General features: G+C 44.4%; 2 protein-coding genes across 3 annotated transcripts in view; one reads left to right on the forward strand and one right to left on the reverse strand.

The window, feature by feature from the left end:
• The window catches only part of necab2 (N-terminal EF-hand calcium binding protein 2), a 146731-nt gene extending 124982 nt beyond the window's left edge, over window positions 1–21749 (reverse strand). Inside the window, exons 1-2 of one of the 2 annotated variants that reach the window (XM_015965212.3) lie at window positions 21304–21749; window positions 18638–18662 (exon numbers count right to left, since the gene is read on the reverse strand). In XM_015965212.3, the coding sequence (XP_015820698.3) occupies window positions 18638–18662; window positions 21304–21630 (352 nt within the window). In that variant the 5' untranslated portion in view covers window positions 21631–21749. The remainder of the gene's footprint in view (window positions 1–18637; window positions 18663–21303) is intronic. The other variant, XM_015965211.3, reaches the window with a different exon arrangement.
• calb2a (calbindin 2a) overlaps window positions 1–27605 on the forward strand; it is a 144099-nt gene that overhangs the window by 4451 nt on the left and 112043 nt on the right. The gene's annotated exons all lie outside the window — the stretch shown is intronic.

Below are 27605 nucleotides of genomic sequence, written 5' to 3' on the forward strand. Positions count from 1 at the left end.
ACGGGATCTTTAATCACTATTTTACTGCTTTCTGTGTAAAAATAACATTTTCTGATGGTTTTAGATGTTCTGGTTTTACGTTTATTTTGATAATGTAGTCGTTTATAAAATTAGCCTATTTTGTGTTTTCAGAGTTTTCTCTTGTTTTATGTTTGAGTTGAATTTTGGATCAAATGAAAATTAAATAATTTATGCCAGCAAGATGGAAAAATCCAGGTTTCTTCAGTCGACAGGTTCAAACCCTTTTCTCCGGTGGGGGGGGGGGGGGGGGGGGTGCTGAATTCTGAAAATCAGCTGCAAAACAATTTTCTTAGAGTTGTAACGTTTGTAGGTGACAGATGTTGTACTCGACGCCAGCTGTGAGGGGAATATAAAATGTAAGTTGACGGGAAATTGGTGAAGTGTGTCGGAAATACGGGAGCAGCTGGGATGTGAGGATGGAGGTGATGCTGCCACAGTTGGGAGGGGTTAGAAATCAGGAAAATTATATTCAAACACAAGGCAGCTGTGTGTGTGTGTGTGTGCGTGCGTGCGTGCGCGTGCGTGCATGTGTGTGTGCGTGTGTGTGTGTGTGTCAGAGGAGCTTTTTCCAGCTGCTCAGTGAAACTGAGCTGAACCAGGCACCGAGACTTCTCTCCAACACGTCACAATTATTGAATTATTATTTTCAATCCTAAAAAACAAGCAGCATTAAAAACGTTTGTTGTGTCGACTAGTCCACTCCTTTCTCTCTGGTCACCAGTTTGCTGTGGAATGATGTCCCACATAGTCTAAAACGACGGTGTTAGGGTTACTAAACTCAAATCAACACGAGGACACCTTCACACCTGCAGCGTTGAGTCTGTTTTCATCCAACCCTGGTTTGATGAGCAGGTGAGAACACGGGGATCTCAGCAGGGTGCAGAACAGAGCCAAATCCAGACCTGCTGATGGAGGTGGTCTCGGTTCGTTTAGTGTGATCCAACCTCGACCTGACACAACGACCGTTATGTCTGGGCCAAACGCCTTCCTGTAGCCGGTTGGTGTTGCATTCTGGGATGCAGGAGGACAACAACACCATTAGCTACTGAGCAGCTCAGGTTGACGATGACTAACCTGATTGATTTTTGGGCAGATGACCTGATTTAGTTCTTCCAGGACAGAACACACAACCCTCCTTGGGTATTTACTCTGGGTAGCCCCGCCTCCAGGCTATCTGACCTGACTTCAGCAGAGGGAACCTTCTCACCTGGTCTGTGGTGCAGCGTTATGTTTCGTTTGCAGTTTTCTCTGCAGAAGAACCTTCGAATGAACCGATTCAGACCAAAGGAACCAGACTAGGATGAGCCGGCTTTACCTTTAGTGAGCTCACACCGACTCAGCTGGTGGGCGACACCTCAGCGCAAATTAGAAACTGAAGAAAGCAGCTGCACAGGAATGTTTAGAGGGGACTGGGGGGTTAATGCTGGTGTCATGGCAACAGCAGGTCACAAAGCCTCATGGGAGGAGAACAGAGGGATGCTGTAACCAGGGGCAACCGAGTTCCAACTAAGGTGGTTGTCTCCTCCATCCGAGAAGAGAACCTGGTTTTGATGCAGCTGCCAGAAACAAAAAAAAACCTAAAATTACCCTAAAAAATATAAAAAGTCACCTGTTAAAAGGTGTTTTTACATGTTTACGATTTTAACATTTAACTGTTTTTTTATATTCAAAAGTGCACAAAAAAGATGAGAGCTGACAAATCAGATTTGTTTTAACCAAAAGACCTTCAGGTGGAGTTTTTAATGGATGCCAGCGCAACCAGCTCAGCTGCAGCGTTAATTACGTGGCACGTAAATGTCATGCCTTAAGTGTCCCCGTTGCTTTTAAAGCTCTCAACACAAAACCCCCACTCTCCTGCTGAAGCACACAAAACACACAGATCAGCGGCGGCGGCGGCTCATTAACGCACAACGCGTCGGGCGTCCTCTCTCTCTTCGGTGTGAATTGAAGTTTGTGAGAGAACTAACAAAGAGGAGACTTTTGTAATGATCATCAGACCTGCCAATCACCTACTGAAGCTGCGGTTACCATGGTGACACCACTGTCTGATGCTGAGCAGTTTCCTTTCACCGTAGCGGTGCTTCTCCTAACGGTCCGATCCACTTCTCAGCGAGAGATGATGGAGGCTTCGTCAGAAAGCTGCACCAGCTGGTTAAAGTATTTGGGCTGAAATTCAAAGCGAAGATGAAACATGAGCTGGCAGATCGGTTTTTGTTCTGCAACTCAAGTCTGACCATTTATTTTGTTTTTGCTGGCGCATAAATGTGTTTAAATCAGCCAGATTAAATTCAGGATTAAGACACTTATTCAGCAAAGTTTGGAAACAAAATGAATCCTGACTTCAAAGAAGCTTCGTCTTTAAACAGCTGACAGGTCTGACGTCAGACTACGTTCTAAACATCGGACATTTTCAGCTTTCGTTGTTCGGAGGAATGTTCGAGGTGATCACAGAACGGAGGTAACCCAAACCAGGTGTGTGTGAGTCCGAGGTCATCCCTACCCTACAGGTTTTAGATGCTTTCGTGCTCCAAAACAGCTGAAGAAATGGCTACATTTCCTGTTCAGCATGTTGCCTGTTCGACTCACACTAGAGTGGTTTCGCTTTAATGTTGCCCTGGGGAACTGCGCCTCTAGAGTGGCACCTCTTTTTTGTGAGGTTCTCCAGGGGTCCGTTTTAGGTCCGCTACTTTTTAATCTATATATTTTACCTTTGGCAGCCGTTTTTAGAAAGTTCCGGTTAAATTTTCATCTCTACGCTGACGACTGTCAGCTTTATATGGTCCTAAAATCTGCTCACCCTGAGCAACCACTGGCTGCCTGCCTGAGTGAAGTCAGGTCCTGGCTCTCGGCTAATTTTCTCCATCTTAACAGCTCCAAGCTGAAGGCTATTTGCTTTGCCCCCTGCTCCCCCTCTGCTGTGGAGCCATCTCTGCCCCGGTCATTGTCAGTTTTGATGAAGCCGACAATTACAAATTTGGGGGTCACTCTGGATGCTTTATTTTTCTAAATGGATGCACAGATAAATCAGGTATCAGGTCGTGTTTCTATCATCTTCGCCGGCTGGCCAAACTAAAATCTGTCCTGAACAAAAAAGATCTTCAGTCGGTTGTTCATGCCTTTGTAACGTCACGTCTGGACTATGCCAACTCTCTTTTATATGGTATTCCCTCCTCTTCAGTGGTACGCCTCCAATTGGTACAGAATGCTGCCGCAAGGTTCCTTACGGGCATAGACCGACGGCAGCACATCACCCCTGTTTTGGCAAATTTACACTGGCTTCCAGTTCGGTTTCGGATGAAGTTCAAAATTCTCCTGTTGGTTAACAAATCTATTCATGAAATGGCCCGCTCTTATTTGGCACAACTTTTGAGTCCCTAAGTTCCGGCGCCAACCCTGAGGTCCTCCGGCCCGCTATATGGCCCGTGGCGAACGGGCTTTTTCAGTTTGTGCGCCTAAACTTTGGAACCAACTCCCCCTGACGGTCTGACTTGCCCCCTCCCTTCCCACTTTGAAAGTATGTTTGAAGACATATTTCTATTCCCTGGCCTTCCCGGCTGAGAACGTTTAACCCTTGTGCTTTCCTGTTTTTTATTTATTTATTTTTTACTAGTTTTTATTTGTTTCATCTATTTTGGTGAAGTATTGTCTTGTACAGCACTTTGGTTGGCGTTGTCGCCATTTAAATGTGCTTTATTAATAAAGGTTGATGATGATGATGATGATGATGATGATGATGATGATAAAGAATCGTCGAGAGGATCTGCAGAACCCGACGTGCTCAGAAAGTAATTTACCTTCAGGAAAAGGTTTTAAGCATCCAGCTGGCTCTTCTTTAATTCCCCACCAGCTATCCCAGGCCAGGTCCCAGAGACCACCCCATACATCCCTCTCAGGAGCTCATTCTGAAACATCCCACAGTGTTCCCCGGCCAGAGAGGACTCACAAGTGAGACGCAATCAGGGAACCATCAGAGGAAGACCACCAGGAGTCATGCTGATGGGATATGTGACCCACCTCAGCGGACTCCTTTCCATGAGGAGCGGCAGCGGCTCTACTCTGAAGACTCAGTTCCTTTGATCTCTAAGGCTGAAGCCAGCTTCCCGACAGAAGCAGAAACTCGTTTCAGCCGCTTGTGTGCAGGATTTGGTTCCCTCAGTGAGGACCCAGACCTCATGACCCTCGGTGAGGGGAGGAATGTAGGCGGGTGAGCCAATGGAGAGTTTCCTTTTGGCTCATGTCGTCCTCCATCACGACTAACCGGAGAAACATCCGGACCGTGGTCTCAGACCTGGAGCAGCTGCTGCATTTATTCTAAAGAAGAAGCTCATTTATTGAACGCCTTTTCTGACTAAAGAGACAAAAAAAAACAGGTTCATAAAAATTCTCATTAAATCTGATGAAAATTTTCTAAATTATGACCAGAAGATGATTTTACTGGAGTTTTGGTTTTGATAAAACTCAAACAGCAGGCCGACCGTCGTCCTCTGGTCTTTCAGATCCAAACGCCCCGAGAGGTTCGACCCTAAAAACACCAACAAACGCCTCCGAGACCAACTACTGCCAATCGTATTGGTTTGAGATGCTAATCGATTCAGAAGCTTGTCATTTCAAATAAAAATATCTGTTTTCTCTCTCACACACACACACACACACACGCGCGCACACACACACGCACACACACACGCGCGCGCACACACACACAAACAAGTATACACACACACACACACACACACACACACACAAAGAAGCATGTACGCACGCGCACACACACACACACACACACACACACACACACACACAAACAAGTATGCACACACACACACACACACACACACACACAAAGAAGCATGTACGCACGCACACACACACACACACACACGCACGCACACACACGCGCACACACACACACACTCGAGCACACACACACACACTCGCGCACACACACACACACACACACACACACAAACAAGTATGCACACACACACACACACACACACACACACACACACAAAGAAGCATGTACGCACGCACACACACACACACACACACACACACACACACGCACGCACACACAAACAAGTATACACACACGCACACACACACACACACGCACGCACACACACACACACACACACACACACACACACACACACACACACAGAATTACTCGTTTCCATTTGTTCGGGACAAAATGCCGCCCTGATCTCATCACTGCTTGTTTGTCCGGATTCCCCGAGGGTTTTCTTTCCGAGCGCGTTTCAGGCGGAGAGCGTTTCAAAAGGTCACACCAGCGAATCGATGATTGCCTCTCAAATTTCCAGTACTTGAGCAGAAAAACTGGACTGGTTAAAGGTTTCTCTTTGACGGTGATTTACTTGTTTGAACTGGTTTTATTCCGTTCCTTTAACAGGAGCCTTGAGCGTGCAGCGAAGGTAGAAGAGTTTTAAACAAAAGGAAAACAAGTATTTTACTCCTAAGACTTAGGGCAGTGATCCCAAACTCCCTTCCCTGAGGGCCGGTGTCCGTCATGTTTTAGTTAGTTCACCTGTTCAGCTGCTCATCAGGCTCTGCAGAAGCCTGTTAATCACCTGTTAATTAAAACCAGGTGTGTTGGAGCAAAGAAAAAAGGTAAAACATGCTGGACACCGGCCCTCGGGGAAGGGAGCTGGAGGTCACTGACCTAGGGGGTATGATGGGTCATTTTTTAAATTATATTTTAGCTGCAAAAGCAAAACACACAAAATTTTCCTGCCTGATTTACTTTGCTGCAGAAATCAGAGAAGTTAGAAGAGGCGATTCTGGCAAAGAAACTGGAAGATGAAGTTGGAATTGAGTTCAGATGAGAGTCAACAGCGCCGCCTCAAGCTGAGGAGACGCCGTAGACGTAAGTTGATGGAATTCCCGTCCGGGATTCATGCTGACGGCTACTCAGAAGTTTCAACAAACAAGAGTTTTTGCTACATTCTCCACCAGACATCTGTGTTGCTATGACGACCGTGTGCAGTGGTTTCCAAAACATCACCGAGTTATCCCAACAGATGGCTGATTCATCGCAGGATCAACCAGGAGCCGCAGCATCACGAAAGCTTGATTAAGAAAGGCCACGATGGCGAGGCGTTGGCCAACAACCAGCTTGTTTTTTTTTTTTTTTTACATCTCAGTGAGAATTCCTCCTTGAATCTCCCAAACGAGATCGCTCGGAGCGCTGCCTGCTGCAGGTGAGATACTGACTGGTCAGACGTACTCCACACAACCACGCCGAAACTAAAGGATCCCAGGAAAAGCCTCGGCGCGACTCGTGCTGCGAAGACGTCTCGATGCACAAAGAAGCAAAAGGAGAAATCAAGTAAAGGTGAAATAATTCAGGAGGAAAATGAAATCACTTTTATGAGATTTAGCTGTGATCAGTGTTGGCTAATGGGGATATTAGGCTGGTTATAAACAGCTTTAAAAACAAACAACAATATTCTGAATGAACAAGCAGCCGTGTGTGTGTGTGTGTGTGTGTGTGTGTGTGTGTGTGTGTGTGTGTGTGTGTGTGTGTGTGTGTGTGTGTGTGTGTGTGTGTGTGTGTGTGTGTGTGTGTGTGTGTGTGTGTGTGTGTGTGTGTGTGTGTGTGTGTGTGTGTGTGTGTGTGTGTGTGTGTGTGTGTGTGTGTGTGTGTGTGTGTGTGTGTGTGTGTGTGTGTGTGTGTGTGTGTGTGTGTGTGTGTGTGTGTGTGTGTGTGTGTGTGTGTGTGTTCAGTCTTCTCCATCCCCAGTGAGTCGTGGAGGATGGCTGCTTATACTGAGCCGGGATTCTCTGGAGGTTTCTTCCTGTTAAAAGGGAGTTTTCCTCTCCACTGTCGCTGCATGCTTGCTTAGTATGAGGATTGCTGTATAGTCACTGGCACTAGTCAGTGACTTGATGCAATTTGCTGGGTTCCTTATATAGGAGACATTATTTCTGATTGGCTTAATGAACTGTGAATTGGGATGTTTATTATGTGAAGTGCCTTGAGACGACTCTTGTCCTGATTTGGCGCTATATAAATAAACTTGAATTGAATTGAATTCCAGTTTTCCCAACTTGAACGTTTCTGGGTTTTTTTGTCGTTCTGAAGAAATAAATGAATACTCAGAACCTAAATCCAACCCACCAGTCTCCCGCTCAAGCCTAAGCCTTCAGCTCCTGAACCAATATTTGTTAAACGTACCAAAACAATCTAATAAAACTGGCCCACTGGAGGGCAGAGACCGTCTTAACTCTCAGCCTTTGATCCAAATCCAGACGACCAAAAAAAAAACGAACAGACTTCATTCACCTCCACAGAGCTTCCTCCTACAGGGGTCAGAGGAACCAGCTCAGAGTTCTCCTCACCTTCAGCCCAGAGCATCCATCACCATCCTCACACACACGAAGAATATCCTGGACGCACAAACAAATTTGAAACTGAAAGTGCAAGTCACCCCCAAATCAACTTCTTCTGCTGATAAACTATATAAATGAGTGTCTAATCACACGTGTAGTCAATCATTTGACACTTTAGTGCAGCTTGTTAAAATTTAAATTTTCTGTCTAAAACTCAGTGTTGCACCGTCGTCAGGTAAAAGCTCTGCACTGCGTTTGAATTTAAACGCTATTGGCTACAGCCGGGCGTACGCTGTGCGACTTTTTCACTTTTTTGAGCCAATTTTCCACTCGTGCGAGAATCCACAAGACCGGGGCGAGTTTTGCGCTGAGCGTCGTGTACAGGGGGTTACGAGAGGCGATTAAGACCACTGAGATCCTCATCTGTGCCCCAGACAAGCTGGTTCCGCAAGTCAGAGACTCTCTTGGTCAGCTTGCTTCTCACACCAAACCTTCTGTCAGGAATCTTGGTGTGACCTTTGACCCAGCTCTCACCCTGGATTCTCATGTCAGTTCTCTTGTTCGCTCTTCCTTCTTCCATCTCAGGAACGTTGCTAAGCTGAGTCCCATTCTGTCCCGCTCTGAACTTGAGACAGTTCTCCACACCTTCATCTCCTCACGCTTAGACTACTGTAACTCTCTTTTCACGTGTCTGAGCAGAGCCTCCCTGAACCGTCTACAGGTGGTTCAGAACGCCTGTGCTCGGCTTCTGACCAAGTCCTCCAAACACACCCACATCACCCCGCTTCTCCTCCAGCTTCACTGGCTGCCAGTCAACTTCAGGGTTCATTTCAAGATCCTGGTTCTGGTCTATAGGGCCTTACATGGACAAGCACCATCTTACATTGGTGATCTTCTTAGTCCCTACACCCCCAGCAGGTCCCTGAGGTCCAGTGATCAAAGCCTACTGGTTGTGCAGCGCACCAGGCTAAAGGTCAAAGGTGACAGATCATCTGCTGCTGTGGCCCCCAGACTCTGGAACTCTCTCCCCCTGAGCCTGAGATCAGTGGACTCAGTGGTCTCCTTTAAAAAGCAGCTGAAGACTCACTTGTTCAAGCTGGCTTTTGTATGACCTTCTTCACCTCTCTCTCTTTATTCTGCTCTCCCCACCTATTCCACCTTCCTCAGGATCCACTGATTTCCCTCTTTCCTGTTCACTCTCTCTCTTTCTTAACATTTTTTTAATCACAATTGTCTATTTTTGCTCATTTTAAATATATTTTTAAACATTTTCTAAATGCTTTTTTTTATTTTTACACTTAGTTTTTGTGAAGCGCCTCGTGATTTTTATTTTGAGAGGCGCTATAGAAATGATATTTTCTTCTTCATCACGTGACCAGCTACCGATCAGCAGTCGTGAGCTCGCACAATCTTCTGGCGTGTTTAACATTTTGCTCGTCCCTCGTGAGGGTATCGCACTGTTGAAGCGGCGCTGCGAGCAGCTGCGACCCAAAAAGTATCAGAACCGCTCACGGCGCATGCGCAATCCTGCATCAACACCGCTCACCCGCTGTTTCCCTAATAACACACGTTGTTCGTTTTTACCGTAAATCCTCTAATACAGGCCGGTATTCAATTAGAGGCCGGGTCTCCAATTCTGGCCGGTGTCGGAGTCAGCGGAGGTAAATAATGGCCGGTCTCTTATTGTGGCCGGAAGAAATGTGGTAACAAGCAAGTACAAGCGTCCCAGCGGCAGAGTTATAGTCCCCAAATTAACCAGCAGGAGGCAGTGGAAGTTCACGCAGACCTTTTTTAGGCTTTTTCTTCAACGCTTTGTAACGCTACAGATACGATCCTCTATCACGCTCCTACCACACAGAGTCACGGTGTCAGTTAACCATGCTAATTCAACCCGCTCCACAGAACACACATCACCTTCCCTGTGGCTTACATAACACTCACACAACACGCAAATCAGCACATAGGAACTAGCAGAACGATAGGAAACACATATAACACAATACCCAGAATGCACCTGGCTTACAACCCCAGCCAGGTCATTACACTATCAAGTTCAAAGAGAACGTGCTGATTATGCTGCAGAACACTCTGGAGAGCAGCAGTAGGGGTTGTATGAACTACAGTAATCCCTCGTTTATCGCGGTAGATGCGTTCCAGACCTGGCCGCGATAGGTGAAAATCCGCGAAGTAGGGACTCCCAGCATGCCCCTCGCGGGGATTCCCTTCACGTCGCACCTACGTCACAAACCGCGGCTATAAACGGAAGTCGCCTTTCCAGCTCACCACTCAGTCATCGTTTCTTCAGATTCACGATCAGAGTTTCCAACCTGCCGATCAATCCAACGAACTATCAGCTCATAGTAAGTTATCTTACTTACTTCTGGAAAGCCCGGCATTTCCGTGTCACTTCGTTGACGCTCGAACGCTCGGGGGTTTCCTAGAGCACCGACGCTATCACTTCCGCGTCTGTGAAACCACGCTCCCTATTGAATTATCGTATGATCACATTCTCCTTTTTGGGGGTAAAACTCAAGTGCCAGACCGTAGGTACTGACACGCGATCGTTCATGTCGGTTCATTTCCTTTAATGTTTTCTGTCTTTTATTTGCACCTGATGTGTATCGCTGCTGTGGAGCGGGGCGCATCAACTTGTCCTCCGACGCACAGATCACAGCAGGGAGCGCTCAGCTGTTTTCGCGGTCGGTAGATCTGCCTCCTGAGCACGGCCACAGTAACAATCAGGTGTCGCCACCTCAAAAACTAATTTAACACGCGATCGTTCATGTCGGTTCATTTCCTTTAATGTTTTCTGTCTTTTATTTGCGCCTGATGTGTTTCGCTGCATGCTGTGGAGCGGGGCGCTGCGCGCATCACCTTGTCCTCCGACGCACTGATCACTGATACGGCCGCCAAACAGCGAGCACTCCGCTGCTTTAGCGGTCGGTAGATCTTTTAGAACTGCAGTTCAAAGGTAACTCATGAGGTGAATATATATGAACCCAGGTAGCAGTTTCTCTTTAGGATTGAGAGGAGATGCAGGAAGATAATAAACAGGCAGGACAGAAAAATAGTCAAATAAAAACAAGTTAGTTTTTGTACCTGCTGTTGCAACAAACAGACACCGTTGAAGGTAATCAGAAGTGAGGAACAGAAAATGAAATAATTATTTTAACGTTTAGAGCAGCAGGAACTCCGAGAGGCTGCAGGCGCATCAGTGAGTTTGCGGCCGCTGCGCAGGGGGAGGGGGGAGAGGACTGAAGCAGGAACTACCGTTGTTAAAAGAAATGTGTTTAACTTTGAAAATGTGGGCGCAATTTTAATTGTCAAAAACTCCAGCGAACCATTAGTTCATTTTGCTCAAATAGAAATAGAGGCCTGCCTCTAATACTGGCCCTCCTTCCAATAAAGGCCTGGAGCTTGATGAGCTTGAGTCAAATACAGGCCCGGGCCTGTATTAGAGGATTTACGGTATTTCTACACGTTTTTTTTACTCACAAAGATTGTCAAGAAAGCGTGTTTGTCGTGTTCATGTCAAATTAAACTGATCACAAAATTTCACAGATTTACTTTCTTTATTTCATTTTCCTCATCCACATGGATGTAATTTGGGGGGGGGGGCATGTCCCCCCCACTTTTTCCAAAGTCAAGTTTTGACCCCTGCACTTTTTACCATCCAAAAACAATATTACGCTATATTCAATTGACACTGGTTGAGCTCTAGGACCAAGCGGACAACAACCATTTGTGTTGAAGTCTGTTTCCCATTAGAGCATTCTGTAAAGATCCCCCCCCCTCCCCCCACTTCTAAAGTGAAAATTACGTCCATGCTCATCCAACCCCCATAAATCCCTGTGTGTCCTCCTGCAGCACTCCCGAAGGACAACAGGCAAGACAAGACAAAAAAGTCTGACGTGTAAAAACTGCTATTTTTAGCATATTTTTTAGGTCTGACGTGTTGCTATCAGACGTACAGTGTGAGCAGTCAGATTGCATCCGAGAACTGGGTCGTACAGTGTGAGCACATGACTCGTGAGATCTGCCCTGCGAGGAAGTCGTACAGTTTGAGCTGAAGCGGAGTGCTAAGAGTGAAAAAGTCGCACAGTGTCCGCCCGTCTTAAGAGGTACACTATGATGTTAGCTGGTACATAATGATGTCACAATGTTGTTGTGAGCATCTTTTTGTTTTACTCTATCGGATGAAGCAGGCTAGAGGCTAATGTTGAGTTAACAATGCTAATGATGAATTGGCTCTAAAATTATCTCAGCTACTTTTTCAATTACCAACAGCTGGATAGTGTGTGTGTGTGTGTGTGTGTGTGTGTGTGTGTGTGTGTGTGTGTGTGTGTGCGTGCGTGCGTGCGTGCGTGCGTGCGTTGGAGAATGAGTTCATCGTAGTACTTTACTTCTTTTAATGAGTCATTCAGAACTCTAGCCCCGGTTTCACACTGCAAGCATCAGCAGAACGGAACGGCAGTGAAGCGGCAACGCTTCAAATAGAATCCAGATATAGTCGTTGGAGTGTTTCAAACCAGCCGCGACGCGGCAATTTCCAGGCGCGTCCCAGAAGCGGCATGCCGTGCCGCTAAAGATAGGATCGAGTTCTATTTTTTCCACGAGCCGCTTCTGGGACGCGTCAATTTCCGCAGTCCACATACTGCGAGACAGGAAACCACACGGTTTCAGTGTAAAATCCCCAGTTATTTTCAAAATAAAATGCAACGTTGCGATGTTACGTATAACTCACGTCAGCGCGTGTGACCGAACAGCTTTGTTTACCACCAGTTTCTTTCGAGAAGTACAACGGTGCGATTCCTCGCGGGGGTTGTGATCTCTCGATGAGGAAGGTGTCGGAAGTCTGGAGGGATTTTGGAATCTCGCGAGTACAGCGAGGGCGAGGTGCAGCGAGGAAGCCGTGCAGTGGCCGAGACTCTCCTGGTGTGAAAAGAACCGCTTTGAAGTTTGCAAGTGAGCCGCTCCGGTGCTGTTCCGTTCCGCTGATGCTTGCTGTGTGAAACCGGGGTCACAGCAAACCACCAGATATGACAACATCTTTATCTACTTAACTTATTGTGTAGGACTCATCTAAAATCTTCTGGAGCTGATCTGTAACTGGCAACAGCCATGAAACTCACGGGCCGGCGGTGAGATAGTTACCTTCTGTTTTAAAAAAATGGACCGCAGTACCCGTATCTGACCACAGGATGGCATTCTTCATTCTTATGTATTGCACCTTGTAAAATCCACTGTTTCCTGTCTTCTGTGAACTCAAATTCATTCTGCCATCCCACATGGACGTTTTACCATCCAGAAGCACGTTTTAAGTGAATCATGAACGAATAATCATACTTTTCCACATTTGCTGAGACGTCTGTAAAGTTTTCTTATTATTTATGCAGAAATTATAGAAATTATTTTGCATTAAACAGCTGACAAATAAATACAGTCCTGCTCAATGTGACCCTTGGATGATTCAGAAAGTTGTTGGTGGTGATAATTGAGCTTATAATCAACTAGAAATTCATGTAAACTGAATTTAATAGGAGTAAATATTCATAAAATAAACATTTTAATTAAATGTTGTGATTAAAACAAGTTTTTATATTCCTTATTCAGTTCTAAACTAAAGTCAAGCTTTTCTGAACCTCAATAACAACAAAGACAAATCTTTTCAGAGCCTCGAAAGTTTCTCAACAGTTCCAGGTACGATTCTCCACAAATGGCCAGCGCAGACAAACTTATGAAGCCAAAGTGTCTAAAGTAGAACCAAGAGGACAACGAGAAGAACTCGAGAGATCTTTATAAAACCACAGAAGCTCTCCGGCTGGAACAGAAGCAGAAAAGCAGCTGAATGAGCGTCAGTGAGACAAACGCAAACCAGACGGTCTGTGGTGCTTCAGAAAGTTCAGATCTGCTCCATCAGGGACAGAAAAAGCAACATTTAAAGCAAAGAAGAGATGAAGAGAGAAAGCTGGTCCAGCCTCCTGGCAGGACGGAGGTCTGGGTGTTCATCAGTGACCAGAGCGAGCAGCTGCCTCCTGCTGCTCCTCGTCAGCCCGTCCACACACAAACCTCCCTGATTTCTGCCTTTGTGCCAAATACTGGAGCCACAAGGAGAAAGTAAAACACCTACCCTTCTGTTTGTTTGTTTGTTTTTCCCAGGAGAACGCTGCTCTCTGTCCCACTCACGGCTCACCTGCACAGGTGTTTCCACTCACTGTGTTGCCATTCAATCAGTGCAGCTGAGCAGCCAATAGAAACACTAAAGTCCAAACCATGAGTAAATCTCAGAATTTGTTCTTCTTCTGGGGCAAACACTGTTCTAATGTAATGAAATAATAATATTTTTGATGGAATTAATGACATAAATTAAAATATTGAACTTATAATTCAAACGTTCCTCTTTTGTAAAAATTTTTGTAGCTTGTTTTTTCAGTAAAGCTCCACTGCAGTCCAGAGGTTCAATATTAAATATTTAAATGCTTCATGATCATCTTTAGTAACCGGATTTAATTTATTAATCCACACGAAAAACAGAGTCTTCATTATAGCAGAAAAATGTAGTCAGATTTCCTGCTAAAATAGTTTAATGCTTGTACTCAAAGCAGAATTTTACTAAATTAACTCAGGAAGAAGAAGAAATGATAAAAATTAGGTTGATTAAGCATTTAAGTCTGTGTTTGGAAGGTCATTATCCTAAAATAAATACATTTATATGACTGACATGATTTATTTTATCATTTAAGACTTGCTGACGAACTTTAACCCACTCATCTGAGATCTTGATGTATCTATCAGACTTTAGTGAGAAGATTAGGTTTTAAGCCTAAAAACTAAAAAATTCTATCTTAATAATAAATTTTTACCTTAACCCTTTGATGCATAATGGTCACTACAGTGGACAGGTACTCAAAATAGTTACTTATTTTTGCTATTAAGCACAGCTGTTGAAGACTTTATTGCATTTGAACTCCTCCATTTGGACTTCAGTAAGTCAAGCCAACGTGTTTCATGTTCAGAACGCACGCTGTCCACTGAGGTGGACATGTTATAAGTTATTTGTAAATTATTAAATGTCACAAAAATATTTGTTGAAATTTGTTTCATTCACACCTAAAGATGAATGAAAAAAAATTGTTTAAAAAAATCATGGTTGAAGATTTCATAATTCATGCATCAAAGGGTTAAAAAACAACTAATATGTGCATTTCATATAAGATATTTAGAGTTTTCATTTAAATTCAAAGTATATATTCTATTCCATTCTCTTATATTATATTATATTATACAACATAATATTACATTACATTATATTATATAAATTATATAATATTACATTACATTACATAATATTACATTACATTACGTTACATTATATTATATTATATTACATTATATTATATTATGTTATGTTATATTATATTATATATATATATGTCATAACATTATATTATATAAAATGTTATGTTATGCTATAAAATATTATATGACATAACATTATATTATATAAAATTACATTACATTATATAATATTATATAATATTACATTACATTGCATTGTATTGTATTGTATTGTTGTATGTTTTGTTTAATCTCTCTCTTTCCTACTGTTGTTAACTGGTTGAGAAGCAAATCAAGCCTCTTGACAGATGACGATTTAAATCTAATTCTGAAACAGAAACGCAAAAACAACTTGATATAATTGAGTAAACAGAAAACCAGCTGCAGAAAACCCACTCTGCAACTGGAGCTGCTGCACGTCTTACAAAGTGCTGTTAGATGATGCAACTGGTTCAAAGGCCAGCTGGCTGCTGGAAAAACTCCCCAAGCTGCATAACAACATGTGTGAGTTGTATCACAAACACCTGGATGAAAAGACAAAAGTTCCCTGAAACGATCTCGGTGAGCGTTTAACACGCCTCACAGATGGATGCTGCATGGATCTGCTGCACATCACACGTCCTCCCAATCTGCAGCTTCAGCAGTCCTGAGATATGCACGATGAATGTAAAGCCAAGTACATCCTCATATGCTACTCCCTGTCATGCTGCTTCCAACCTCCCTGCCCACCCGCCCCCACAACCCTCTTTTCTTCATAACAATCCTCTCCTTTCCCCTTTAGCATCTCCCTGCTCTCAGTCTCACTCATTAAAGCAGTTCCTCGTCTTCTCCCAGGAGAGAAGAGAGTAAAAATAGCCTTTTTCAGCTCATGCTCACCGTTTCTTCTTTACTTTTATTACCCAGCCTGTGTTCCATACATCAAATACCAACGTTTCTCCATAATAACCATCATCAGTCCTTGCTGAGGCTCTTTTCTCCATTCATCGATTCGCCCAAACACAAACTCCCGTCTGCATCTCCAAAGCCAGCGTGCACCCGTAATGAAACCGCCCCGGGAGACTCTATCAGAAAGTTTCACACAATCTGACAGCTCGACTTTGAAGACGCTGCTTATGAGGGCCTCATAAGTGCTTTGGAATACCAGAAAACACCAAAACGTGTCCTGACTGATGTTTCGTGTTGGAGCGGTTGGTAATTAGGAGATGCACGCATTCACATGTTGTCAGCTAATGCTGCAGAGGCAGAATCGGGAACAAGAAGGTGAACGTTGCTTCTGTTTGCTGAACTTTAGGAGTTTGTTTCCACTTAGGCAAATGACTAAGGCATGACTGAATAAGCCCCCGTAGCTGTGATTCACAGAGATAAATGTTGGGACCCTAGCTGCGTTGGAGAGAAAGCAAAAGAGTTATCAGCTTGAAGAGAATTCCCTCACACACACACACACACACACACACACTGGAAGAGCAAGTGACCATCTGGCTGCGATGAAAAGCAAAGCTCTTTCTGCCATTTCCTCATTAGTTCAATTCTTCTCTGTCAACCACACAGTGAAAAGAGAGATAAGAAGATGTAGAGGATGAAAAGAAATGGGCTGAGCAGGAAGAAAAGAGAGAATAGCAGATGCCAGAGGATATAAACAAACTGCTCACTGGCATAGCTGCACTGGAACACCCTCTGAAAACACTTCAGTGTCCCAACAAGCTGATAAAAATACGGCTCCGAGCAGAAGCTCAGGGTTCTGCTTCAAGATCTCCGAACAGAATAAACAATCTGGTGTCCGAAGGACCAACAGACCAGACAGATCCTGGAGCAGCTTCTCCTGTGATTGGTGATGCACGGTAGGGAAAGCAGATGTGCATTAATGAGGGCCGCATTCCACTTTTGCAGCTTTGCATGTTGACTAGTGTAACTGGAACGCAGCCCTCGCTAAAGCCTGATTCGTGCTTCGCCGTCTGCGTCACTGTGGAGACACGCAACGTCCTTGCGGAGCTGCCGGAGAGCTCCGCAAGGACGGACGGAGTCGAGCTCTCTTTTCAAAACATTCGTCAGTCGAGACGGACGACGCAAGCTTGTGATTGGTCAGGACGCCGCTGTTGTTTACAGCGCCGCCATCGCGCCCTCAAAAACATAAAGAGAGCCGAGGATAACAAGCGGCAGACGCGGAGCAACTTGGAGAATACCTCGCGAAAAAACTCTAAAAACATGAATGTTTCATTCCCCCGTGACTGGAGGAGTGAAAAGATGCTCAGCAAGCATTTTATTTGTGGACGGAAATGACAGGAAACGTGGGTTTAGAGGTGGGGAGCGCATGAAGAGGTGGAGGAGGATGAGAGACAAATATGTCTGTGTTAAAAAGTCTCTTATATACAAAAAACACAATACAGACACACTATCTTGGACCGGATAATGACAGAATACCACAGAACAGCGCTACGCCCTCTGCTGTCCTGGTGGGGAATTGCTTTGCAACACTCTCCAGGAGACGGAGAAGTATGAGAGCAAAACACTTCCATCAATCCGTGCGTGTCTGTCCCTTGCGGAGCTGACGGAGGAGCATAAACCAGGCTTAATTCACCTGTTCTTCCTGTGCTCTTGTTAAATTTGCCTGTGAAACATTCCTATCAACCATCTGCAAGCAATGGTCTGCAAACTCTTGTTTTGTTTGTTTCACCAACTATCAGAGATATAATCAATGACATTTTTTAGAAGTTATAATATGGTCGATAAAAACATGTTTAGGAAGTTATTTTCCCCAATCCCCTCTCACTTAACGTGATTTCAACACTTTTATTCTTGACAGTTTCAGGGCTGACGCTTAAGGACCATCTACTGTTGCAGCGTCCGCCATCTTTTATGCTGCGGTTTGCTGGTTGAGCATAGGAAAGTAGAAAAGCAGTGAAGACAGACTCTTCAGTCACGGACTGTTCGCTCAGGTCCATCGATCATGCTGGGGAGGAGAGGATGGTGTCCAAGCAGACATCCATCATGGACCACAACACTTCCCAGCATTGTGGGATGATAAAGGTTCATTCAAACAAAGGCTGCGGATCATCCAGAGTTTTAAACAATGATCATGTTTGGTGGCTATGTTGTCATTTTGGTCAAATCTGTGAGATAATGTTCTCCGTGATCTCAGGCAGCACGCAGGATCGGGTGGTCTTTCGTTAAAATAAACAAAGATTAATTTAATATAATTTTATTACAATAAAATAAAACCACGAAAGGTTAAAGTGTTGACAAAAAATGTTAAATAATTTTAGACGATGTTTGTTTGAATAAGTAAAACATAAGAAAGAAATCCTAAAACCAAAGTTATTTAACTCATTCACTGCGAATGACGACTTCAGTCGTCATTCGCATTTTATTACTGTGTGGGCGTCGGACGAGCCCCCGCACCGTGAGAACAAACATCGCAGCTCTACAGCCGATTTTCATCCGCTTACGTGATCAGGAAGCAGAACATCCATGTGTTAGGAGATCATTTTGGGCTGCTGCTGTAAAAAAAACGTGAGGTGTGAACCGGAAAAACTTCTGCCGATAACAATTCAACAAAGGATTATGAAAGAACGGATAACGCTCGAAACGCGCAGATTCTTCCTGATGTAAGAGGTGAGTCTCCGCTTTGTTTTGGTTGTTTTGGCGTCGACATCATCCTAGCGCGCAACGTCCTGTGACTCTTAAAAAACAGTAAAAACGGTGAAAAACGCTGGCAGCGAATGAGTTAAAATGGAAAATGTGATTGGATCTGTGACTAATGGAACAACATTTTTATTTCCATCTGAGTTTTAAAGGATCAGATGAAGAAGCACTCAGATGTGTTTAGATTTCATGTCTTGGGAAACCTAGCCTGGCCCGTCTGTTCTACATAAGGAAACGTTGGCATGGCTGGCCAGGCTACAGGAAGCCAGCAGTCCAGAACATCACTCACCATCTTTGTCGGCTCTTCTGAAGATCTGTGAACGACAGAAAGAAGGACATTTTAGTGACAAACAGAAAGCATTTCTCTAAACACAACTTATGTTTGGGAAATGTTTATTTCACATTTACATTTAGGTTCTAAATACTAAATAAAATGTGCAAATAAACCAAGATGGTTAATAAAACCAATTATTTTGAGAGTTCTCTTTTGTAAGTACAGTAGCGTATCATCTGCTAAACAAGAATGTTTCCGGACTAAAGAACGGAGCGAACCTTTCAACAACGTTCCAAAAACCTCTCAGCATCTGATTATCCAGTTTGTGTGAGTTCCTATAGATTTTCTGCAACAACTTAGTACAGAAATATGAATTTTTATTCACAAAAGTACTTGATCAAACCAGTTTGAACCAGTAACCCACCAGGTATGAAGTCCTAACCTGAGACACATCAAGCACTATTTCTTAATCTTGTTGTATTTCTTAAAGTAACACCATATCTTATTGTTTTATTTAGTTTTAAACTCAGTATTTTCAATCGTTAGTTTTTCATATTTCAAGCCTAAAGAGTTAAATTGAAGCATTGTGTGTCTGAAAACAGCCTCATCTAATAAATGTTAACACCTAAACACTGGATTATTTCACAAATCTGTAATTTCTTTAAACATTTATTAATAATTTAAATTAGCTTTAGTGTAATTGTTTTTCAAGGTGTCCCTCAGGGCTTACTTTTGGGGTTTCTTCTTTCTTGTTTGGGTCACTAAAATAATGTTGTTTCTCACCAGTGGAAACTACTTATTATTCTTGCCTCCAAGAAATAATTTAAGCAGAAAATTAAAAATAAAAACCTCTATGGAACCCATAGATTCCCGTTTTCAGGAGTTTAAGGAGGGAAACCTATAAAATAGTGAATGTTTGTGTCATAAACCTCCTTCCAGCTGACAGAAGAGTCATGCTGGGAAAACAGAAACCAGCTGGTGAATAACTGGTAACGGATCAGACTGAATCCCACACAGCTGGACCGGAGTTAGCTTACCACACCAAACCGAACCAACCACAGCTGCAGCTGAACAAGCTGGGAGTGAATCTGAATCATTTTAGGGAAAGCTCCCCCCTCCGAGGACCTTCAACGTTTTAGAATACTTTCATCATGGAGGTTGAGGATGAGTGACACACGAGCCACCGGCAGGACAAGACGTGCTGAGTGATCATGAGATGCATTTTAAAACAATATTAAAGAAGATATTTGTAGAATAAAACGAGAGGATGTGATCTTTAGTCACATATTTTGAATTTGGTCTGGTTGGATTAGTCAGATTACAGGAAATCTAAAAAAAAATGTGCTTTTCAAAGACATGATCTTCTGAATAAGATGAATGTTAACAGTAGTGACCAAAGTCAGAAGTTAATGGGCAAACAGATCGTGACGACCCAAAAACTTTTTTTTTTAGTTTAGTCAGCTAAATTATTGCACAGAAACTCATCAAGACATTTTTGTGACTAAACTCTTAAATAAAGGGCAACAGGAGCTGAAAGAGCCGCACTCCAATTGAAAAGCTGCTCTGCATCTGCACCCTGGGCCATGTTCAGCTTCTCAGAACAGAGCTGGAGCTGCTGGAGTCAGGGAAGCTTGGGAAGGAGGGAAAGAGTCTCACTGAGGAGGAGGAGGAGGTGATGGTGAAGAGTTACAACAGAAAGAGACAAAAAAAACACGACTAAAGAGAAAGACACAAAGAGGAGGCATGCCTTCACCTTAGGAATATGCTTCTGTTGGAAGAGAGGAGACGGAATAATAAATGGGTTCACGGTAGACTCAGAGAAGGAGAACAAGTCGGTCTAATGAGGGAAATGCTGCATTCAGGGACACACCAGGAAGCCCATTTGGTGTAAAGTAAGAATATTGGGGTCAGATATGCTGGAAAGGGGCCAGAAAATTCACGTTTGAAAGGTCAAAGTTATGCAGAAAGAAGAAAATGTCAGAAAAAGTTCAAAGGCTGGTGTCAGAGACTCAGCTGGAAACAGTTTTAGCTGCCAGGTAGTTAAAATTTGTGTTTTTATATTCTGGTTTTACTTGTTTTATTGGCTTTAGTTTGTTGTTCTTTAACTCTTATCCTTTTTACTTCTTATGATATGCACGACTATTTTAGCTTGTTTTTTATTTATTTGTCTTTATGTCCAGCGCTTTGGTCGGTTGTAGTGCCGTGTTAAGAGCGTTCTACAAATAAAGTGGTATGGTATGATAGAGAGGAAAAAAGAAAAAAAAACGTTTGAAAAATCTTAATTTATAACAAGTTGGGGGGGGGGGGGGGAGGTCTACACAACGTGTTTCTACGTTTCTTTTCTTTTTTTCTACTGAGATCAACTCGTTTTAAAGCACAGTAAAATAAAACTGGGCTGACCTGAACACCAGAAATGCTACAGGCACGCAGTTATCACTCTGAAGGTTAACACAGGAACATGTCTGCAGCGCAGTTGGAGAGCCTCAGGATTTATGTGGACTGACAGTTAAAACGTGCAAAGTTTGAATTTTCTGATATGGTGCAGATGCAGAGGAGAGGGACGCCGGTTTGATCCCGGACACCTAAACTGTCTGTGCGTAAGTGCGCACCGCTCCCTGGATGTCTCCATGCACCCACCCGCTCCTGGCGGGGCTGGCCGCCTCCCGGTGCCTCATACTCACATCCAGAATCACCGAGATGCCTCTCCGCGGCTCGGGGGCGAAGAACTGCTCCTGGGCCACGGCCACCTCCTCCTTGCTGGAGGCGTACTCCCGGCTGGAGACGTTCTTGTTGTCGCTCATTTTGGTGACGATCCAGCGGACGAGCCCGTCGATTCCACCGGGCTGGGCGCCGCTGTTTCCGGACTGCGCTGCCGTCGCGGACTCGCTGTCCTGACCGGCTACGGGGTTCGGCTGCTCTCGGCTCTCCTGGGCTCGAAGTTTGGCTTGTTCTTTGTTCAGCAGTTTGTGGACTCCGTCCCTACAGTAGCGCGCTGCCTGCTCACACATCCTTTTGCTGCGGAGCGCTCATGCTGCGCTCTATGGGGGAGAGAGAGGCGCTCCCACCCCCACCTCCTCTTACATCACAGCATCCACCCCAGAAGCACCCGCATCCATCCTGTACCCAGTAGCATCTGAATTATGACTTAAACACTTCTGTTTGGTGCATCTAAGGATGAAGCCTTTGGACGTGCATCGCTCCTCTGGGAAAAAGCAACACAAAAGCTGTTTCTTCCCCCTTTAAGGTTTAGTGTGTAATCTGAACAAAGATGCTCTTCCTTTAGACCGCAGGAAGTGCTGCATCCCAAAGGGAGGATCAGAGGGCTTTAGCAAAAGGAGTCCCCTGAACTGTCACTCCAGCTGCTCATTAGAGCTTTATGTGCATGTGTGATGTGACAGATCTAACCTTTAGTAATGAGAGGCTCCCCAGCCCAGCCCTTTCCGGCTGCTGGAGAGACTTTTCTTCAGTCCGCCACATGTCCAACAGCACCAAGCAGCTGGTTTGGACAAATTAAGACATGCTGGGAAGTTGACAAAATAACTGAAAGGCTGTGAAGTGAGTAAAAAGACAAATAGATCTATATATCTCAGCGGCCCCATGACAGCAGGAAACTAAAACCCAGTCACTTGACATGATTGCCCCCATGTGGAACTGAGCGTGCAGTGGCAAGAGGAGTTTTCTTGCTACTGAACAAATGAATTAAACCACATTAATCACCTACATTTTTTAAATTTTAACCTTTATTTAAATGGATGAGTGGATTGAAAACTCATTCTCCTTTACAACGACGATCTGGCCAAGAGGAAGCAGCAGCAGTTAGCTTTACACCACAGACAAAACAGGTGAGATAAAATTCTGATAAAACAGTTAGGATTGTTCTCATATATAATGTGTAAAATCAGTCGAAACAGATTTAAAACTGTCTTTAAGTACTCAGAAGCACATTGATCAGAAACTATTGATCCCCATGAATTATTGAAGGTAGATAATGGATCGTGTGAACTTCAGTGATTTTTTTGCAGCGCATTCCAGTCGTTGGAAGCAGCAAACTGGAATGAGGAGCGGCCAGAGGAGGTGCGAGCTTTGGGAATAACTTTAGAGATGAAGCTACTGGAACGTAAATTGCGCTGGTTGTTGGAAGTGGAGTAATGAGCAGGGGTGGACTGGGACCAAAATTCGGCCCTGGCATTCTTACGAATTGCCGGCCCTCCCCATTGGGAGAGCGGTGGGGGTTAGGGGTGTGGCTGCCTGCGGACTCGTCTCTAAGCCGAATGTGAGCTCTAATATGGACTGGGACTGTTAAATTACAAGCAGGGCCAGTCCGCCGCGACCGGGAGCCCTGGCCTTCCGGATCAGCTCATTCTCCACAGGCGGAGATCAGCGGGACATTAGCTACATGCTAACGCTGTAAAACAACTCCTACGTCATCGCTCTACTGGGTTTTTTTTTTCTAAAAATGCCTGGAAAAACTCTGTTAGCTTCGGGTTACCATGTATGTTCTACAGATCACCAACTGTGTAGTGTCAGCCCAAGCTGGGCAAGCAGCCCACTTGGCTAAGCGGCCCACCGGGACAGTACCAGAATGCCAGATAGGCCAGTCCACCCCTGGTAATGAGCGAAGATATCACGGTTTCTACTGATGATTGTTTTGCATATGAACTGATGCCGATGTAACAGCCTGCAGGAATGGAGCGATGGCCAGTTAACGAGTGTCTACAGATCACAGTGATGAGTAGTGAAAGGGGCACCAGTGACCAAATGGATTGCTGAGTGATAAATGACATCGAGTTTATGAAGAAGCTTTTTGGAAACAGCCGTGGTTCCCAACCTGGGGTCACCGTGTGCGGTTACCAAGATTATATTTGTAAAAATTACATTTATAAAATCCAGATTACACACCTGTAATGTTAATAAATGGTATGTTTGGTTAAGTAAATTGCTTTAAGCAATTTATTATTATTATTAACACCACTTGTGACCAATAGCTGTGACACTCAACATAAATGGCCTGTATTTGATATAGCGCCTTCTAGAGTCCTGGAACCCCCCAAGGCACTTTACAACACAATCAGTCATTCACCCATTCACACACACATTCACACACTGCTGGGGATGAGCTAAGATGTAGCCACAGCTGCCCTGGGGTGCACTGACAGAGGCGAGGCTGCCGAGCACTGGCGCCACCGGTCCCTCCGACCACCACCAGCAGGCAACGTGGGTTAAGTGTCTTGCCCAAGGACACAACGACAGCGACAGACTGAGCGGTACTCGAACCTGCAACCTTCCGATTACGGGGCGAGCACTTAGCTCCTGTGCCACCGTCGCCCCATAAATATAGAATATCACCTGCTTGGTCTTAAGATGATTAGTCAGAAGATTCTAGGATTTTTTTATTCATTGAGGGATCGTACACACTTCGTTTTAATTCAAGAAACGGTCAGGTTTATAAACAAAATAAGAATTTATTTTACAAACGATTAAGACTTGACAAATTGTTTTAACTTGTATTTACTGTGAGTGGATGCGAACTAAAGGATGGTGTCCGGAACCCATGTGTGAATATAATGTATTCAGAATCTCCATATCTCAGAAAGCTGAGTTCTGGATGGAAAGATTTTGGTTTGCAAATAAGCTATAAAGTTGTTATTATCAAAACCACATACAGACGCTATCTCGCTGTGTTCTACCTCACCCGTTCTGGAGACCCCTGTTTGGATCCGAGATGTCAAGGAGCCGACGACCCCAATGCAGGTGGTTCGTAAAGAAACCTCGATGCGACCAAATCAGTCCTGAGAGGTCTCCGGCTCACAACGATAGATGAAACCGAGCGTCTTAAAAATAACTCTGAAGGAGCTTTTGCATCAGCTTTGCACTGCAGGAAACTATCTTGTTGTTTCAGCTTCGCAGGTGCGAAAAAAGTTAAAGGTTTTGACAACGTGTCAAAATCCTTGCCGGTAAAAGAGGTTTGCTCAGAACTCTCGAACTGAAGGAAAAACCAGAGTAAACTAGTTTTAATGGATTGATGTTATGAATTAATGGCCAACCAGAAGTTGCCAAGTTTGAGGATATTACCAAGCATCTCAGAGACACACCCTCTTTGATTCGGAAGCTCTGAACTGGGTGAAAGGTTAACTTAACTTTTCTCTGTCCTTGTGTGAGTGTAAATGGTGATGACTTCTTCAGGTAAACATGCTAAGCATTAATCATTAAGCACAGATCAATGAACATTTCATTGTTTTACAATTATTATAAGTAGCAATAACAAACGTCCAGTCAATGATTATTTTTAATTATAAAATCTTCTTTCTTCTGGGAATAAGGGAGTTTATTTAAAAGAGTTCCTCTGTAAAGGGGAACTCGGTAGGAGAGAATGTTATTGTTTATCATTTATTATCTCTCACAGCTGCAGTCCAGCTGGCGAGGAAGGTAGGCTCTGATTAAAGGGACTACGTGCAGACTTTCAGTCTCCTGTGAGGGGGGAATATTGTAGGTTGTGTCATAGCCAGGGGTAAGTTGACCTGTGGGATCTCTAAATCAGGCCATTTCGTGATGTTACACACTCAATAGTACAATCAAAACTCTGCAACAGAGGCATAACTGTATGTCTGTATGAAGTTTGTAATCACTTACTTTGTTTTGTGTGCATGCGGGTAGAAGTAGGGGTTGGGGGGGCGCTGGCTTGTCTGGGCCGGGAACCACTGGTGTAGAGAACAGTGATGGGAACTCTGGCTCTTTTCTCCTCACATTTTTAGTTCCTTCAGGGTTCCTATCGGTTTCTTTGAGTTAAATTGAAGTCTTTTTAAGATCTTCAGGCATATACGCCCAGCAGGGCTCTGAGATCCTTAGGACTCACGACGGGGAAGGCTGTTGTTGGTTTAGCGTCCAGGAAACAGCAGAGAACATCTCTGCTAGTAGAAGCTAACCGTTAGCATTAGCAACGCCACCAGACTGCAAAACTCCTCCAGGCTTGTGTTATATGTGGAGATAAAAGATCAAAATTGCAGGGCAAACAGTCAGTTGTAGAGTCGTGTTGCTGTTAGCCAATCAGAGGAGAGATGTCCAAATATCAGGAAATAAGATCCAGATCCTGATGCGCTCGCCTCTGACGTAGCATTCTGCTAGTTCCTGAAACAAGCGCAGCTGCCCCTGCCTTTAAGAGTTCATTCATTCTTAGGCCCTGTCCACACGTAGCCGGGGATCTGCCAAAACGTAGATATTTTTCTATGTTTTGGCCTGTCATCCACACGAAAACGGAGTTTTTTCACACGAAAACGGATCTTTTTAAAAACTCCGGCCAAAGTGAAGATCTGCGTTTTCTCCGTTTTGGGTGTCTGCGTGTGGACAGACAAAACCGGACTTTTAAGGTCCGCAACGTCACTTTCCGTGACAAAAAAATGCCGACATCACGTGTGCGACCTGTGTTTACACTAGCCGGCATCATGGAAGCCCTCAGAGCTGCGCTCTGTCACTACCCGTTCCAGCAACTGTCCGAGCGCTTTTTGCTTGTTTGTTTTTGCAAGCAGAATTACTGCTCCTTGCGGATGACCACAGACGAAGGACGAGGTTAAGAACGGGGGAAGTACTGCCGCCTACAGGTCTGGCATGTCCTTAACAACGTATTTATCCGGGTACGTGTGGACAGAGTTTGTTTTCAAAACGCGGTGGTGTGGATGCAAGTTTTTGGAGGGGCGGATATTCGTTTTCAAAAAACCCGGCTACGTGTGGACTAGGCCTTAGTTTCAACACCGTGTTTTTTTTTTCAGCCTCTATTTTAGCATCAGCTGACCTGGTCATGGATCGATCCCAGACTTACATTTCTTTTCTCTTTGCTGGTTTCTCTGATTTTCCTCCACAGAACCTACACGACCACATAGTTCAGGTTGTGGTGCGTGTCGTTTTTACTGATTGGATGCCTAAATTTGTTTATTTGAACCATTTTAGTGTTCGTTTCAGTATAAAAATACAGCACGGCATTCTGTCACAAGACGAGGTGAGTGCTCCCTTTCCTCTAAAACGTCTTTGAGGTTTTTCCCACAGATGAGGAGCGGAGGGGACACCAGCCGTGCTGGATTAGTAATCAGGTGTCCTGGCATAAAAGGAGGATGGAGACACGACTTGACGCTGGATGATTGCTACAGTTTGGTTAGTTCCAGCCACTTATGCTTAGCTTATCCTGCTCTCAGGTTTTTGTACGTTAACTTAGAATTTGTGACCTTGGATGCCCTGTTGAATCTTTCGTATGTTTGCTCCACCATAGGAACCTCTCAGACCTACCTCATCTACACCGCTACCCTCTGGAACCCACAGGACCACGTCCCATCCTCCTCCACAGCTCCTGCCCCTTCTCCTCTCCCGTTTCCTCACCCACCTCCCTCACCAGGACCCCCTAGTCACCTTGGCTCACTACTTTCCCCTTTTGTTCACTGGACCCTGGCTCTGGACCCACTCCTGTCTGCGACCCGCTCACTGGACTTCCCAGTGCTCCTTTAGTTCCCCTTTACTAATAAAGTGTGTTTTCTTTTGCTCACCCTGGTTGTCGTGTTGATTCTGCACGTCTTACTTTAGACGCCTCCCACAAGCCGTGACACGTATTTTAAATATCTTTAATGGTATTATTTCTAAATTCACAAATGTTGTGCTTTAAAGACTCTTTAATACCCCATAGAAACAACCTGTGAAGTTTCTGCAATTAAAGTTGGTGCACTCCAAGTATCCTAAAAGCTTACCCATACAGTCAGCGATACTCATTACCCAGGTTCCTTTGAATCCCTCAGCTCAGCTTCAAGCCAAGAGGGCAAGCCATCCGTTAAACGTGTGTGTGTGTGTGTGTGTGTGTGTGTGTGTGTGTGTGTGTGTGTGTGTGTGTGTGTGTGTGTGTGTGTGTGTGTGTGTGTGTGTGTGCACACAGCCTTCAGACCCGTGGATCAGCTGATCAAGAGGAAGACAAAGACGATAAACCTCCGACCTAAATGGGACAGCAGCA

Source organism: Nothobranchius furzeri, chromosome 4 (genome assembly GCF_043380555.1).
Source record: "Nothobranchius furzeri strain GRZ-AD chromosome 4, NfurGRZ-RIMD1, whole genome shotgun sequence".
Classification (NCBI taxonomy): Eukaryota; Metazoa; Chordata; class Actinopteri; order Cyprinodontiformes; family Nothobranchiidae; genus Nothobranchius; species Nothobranchius furzeri.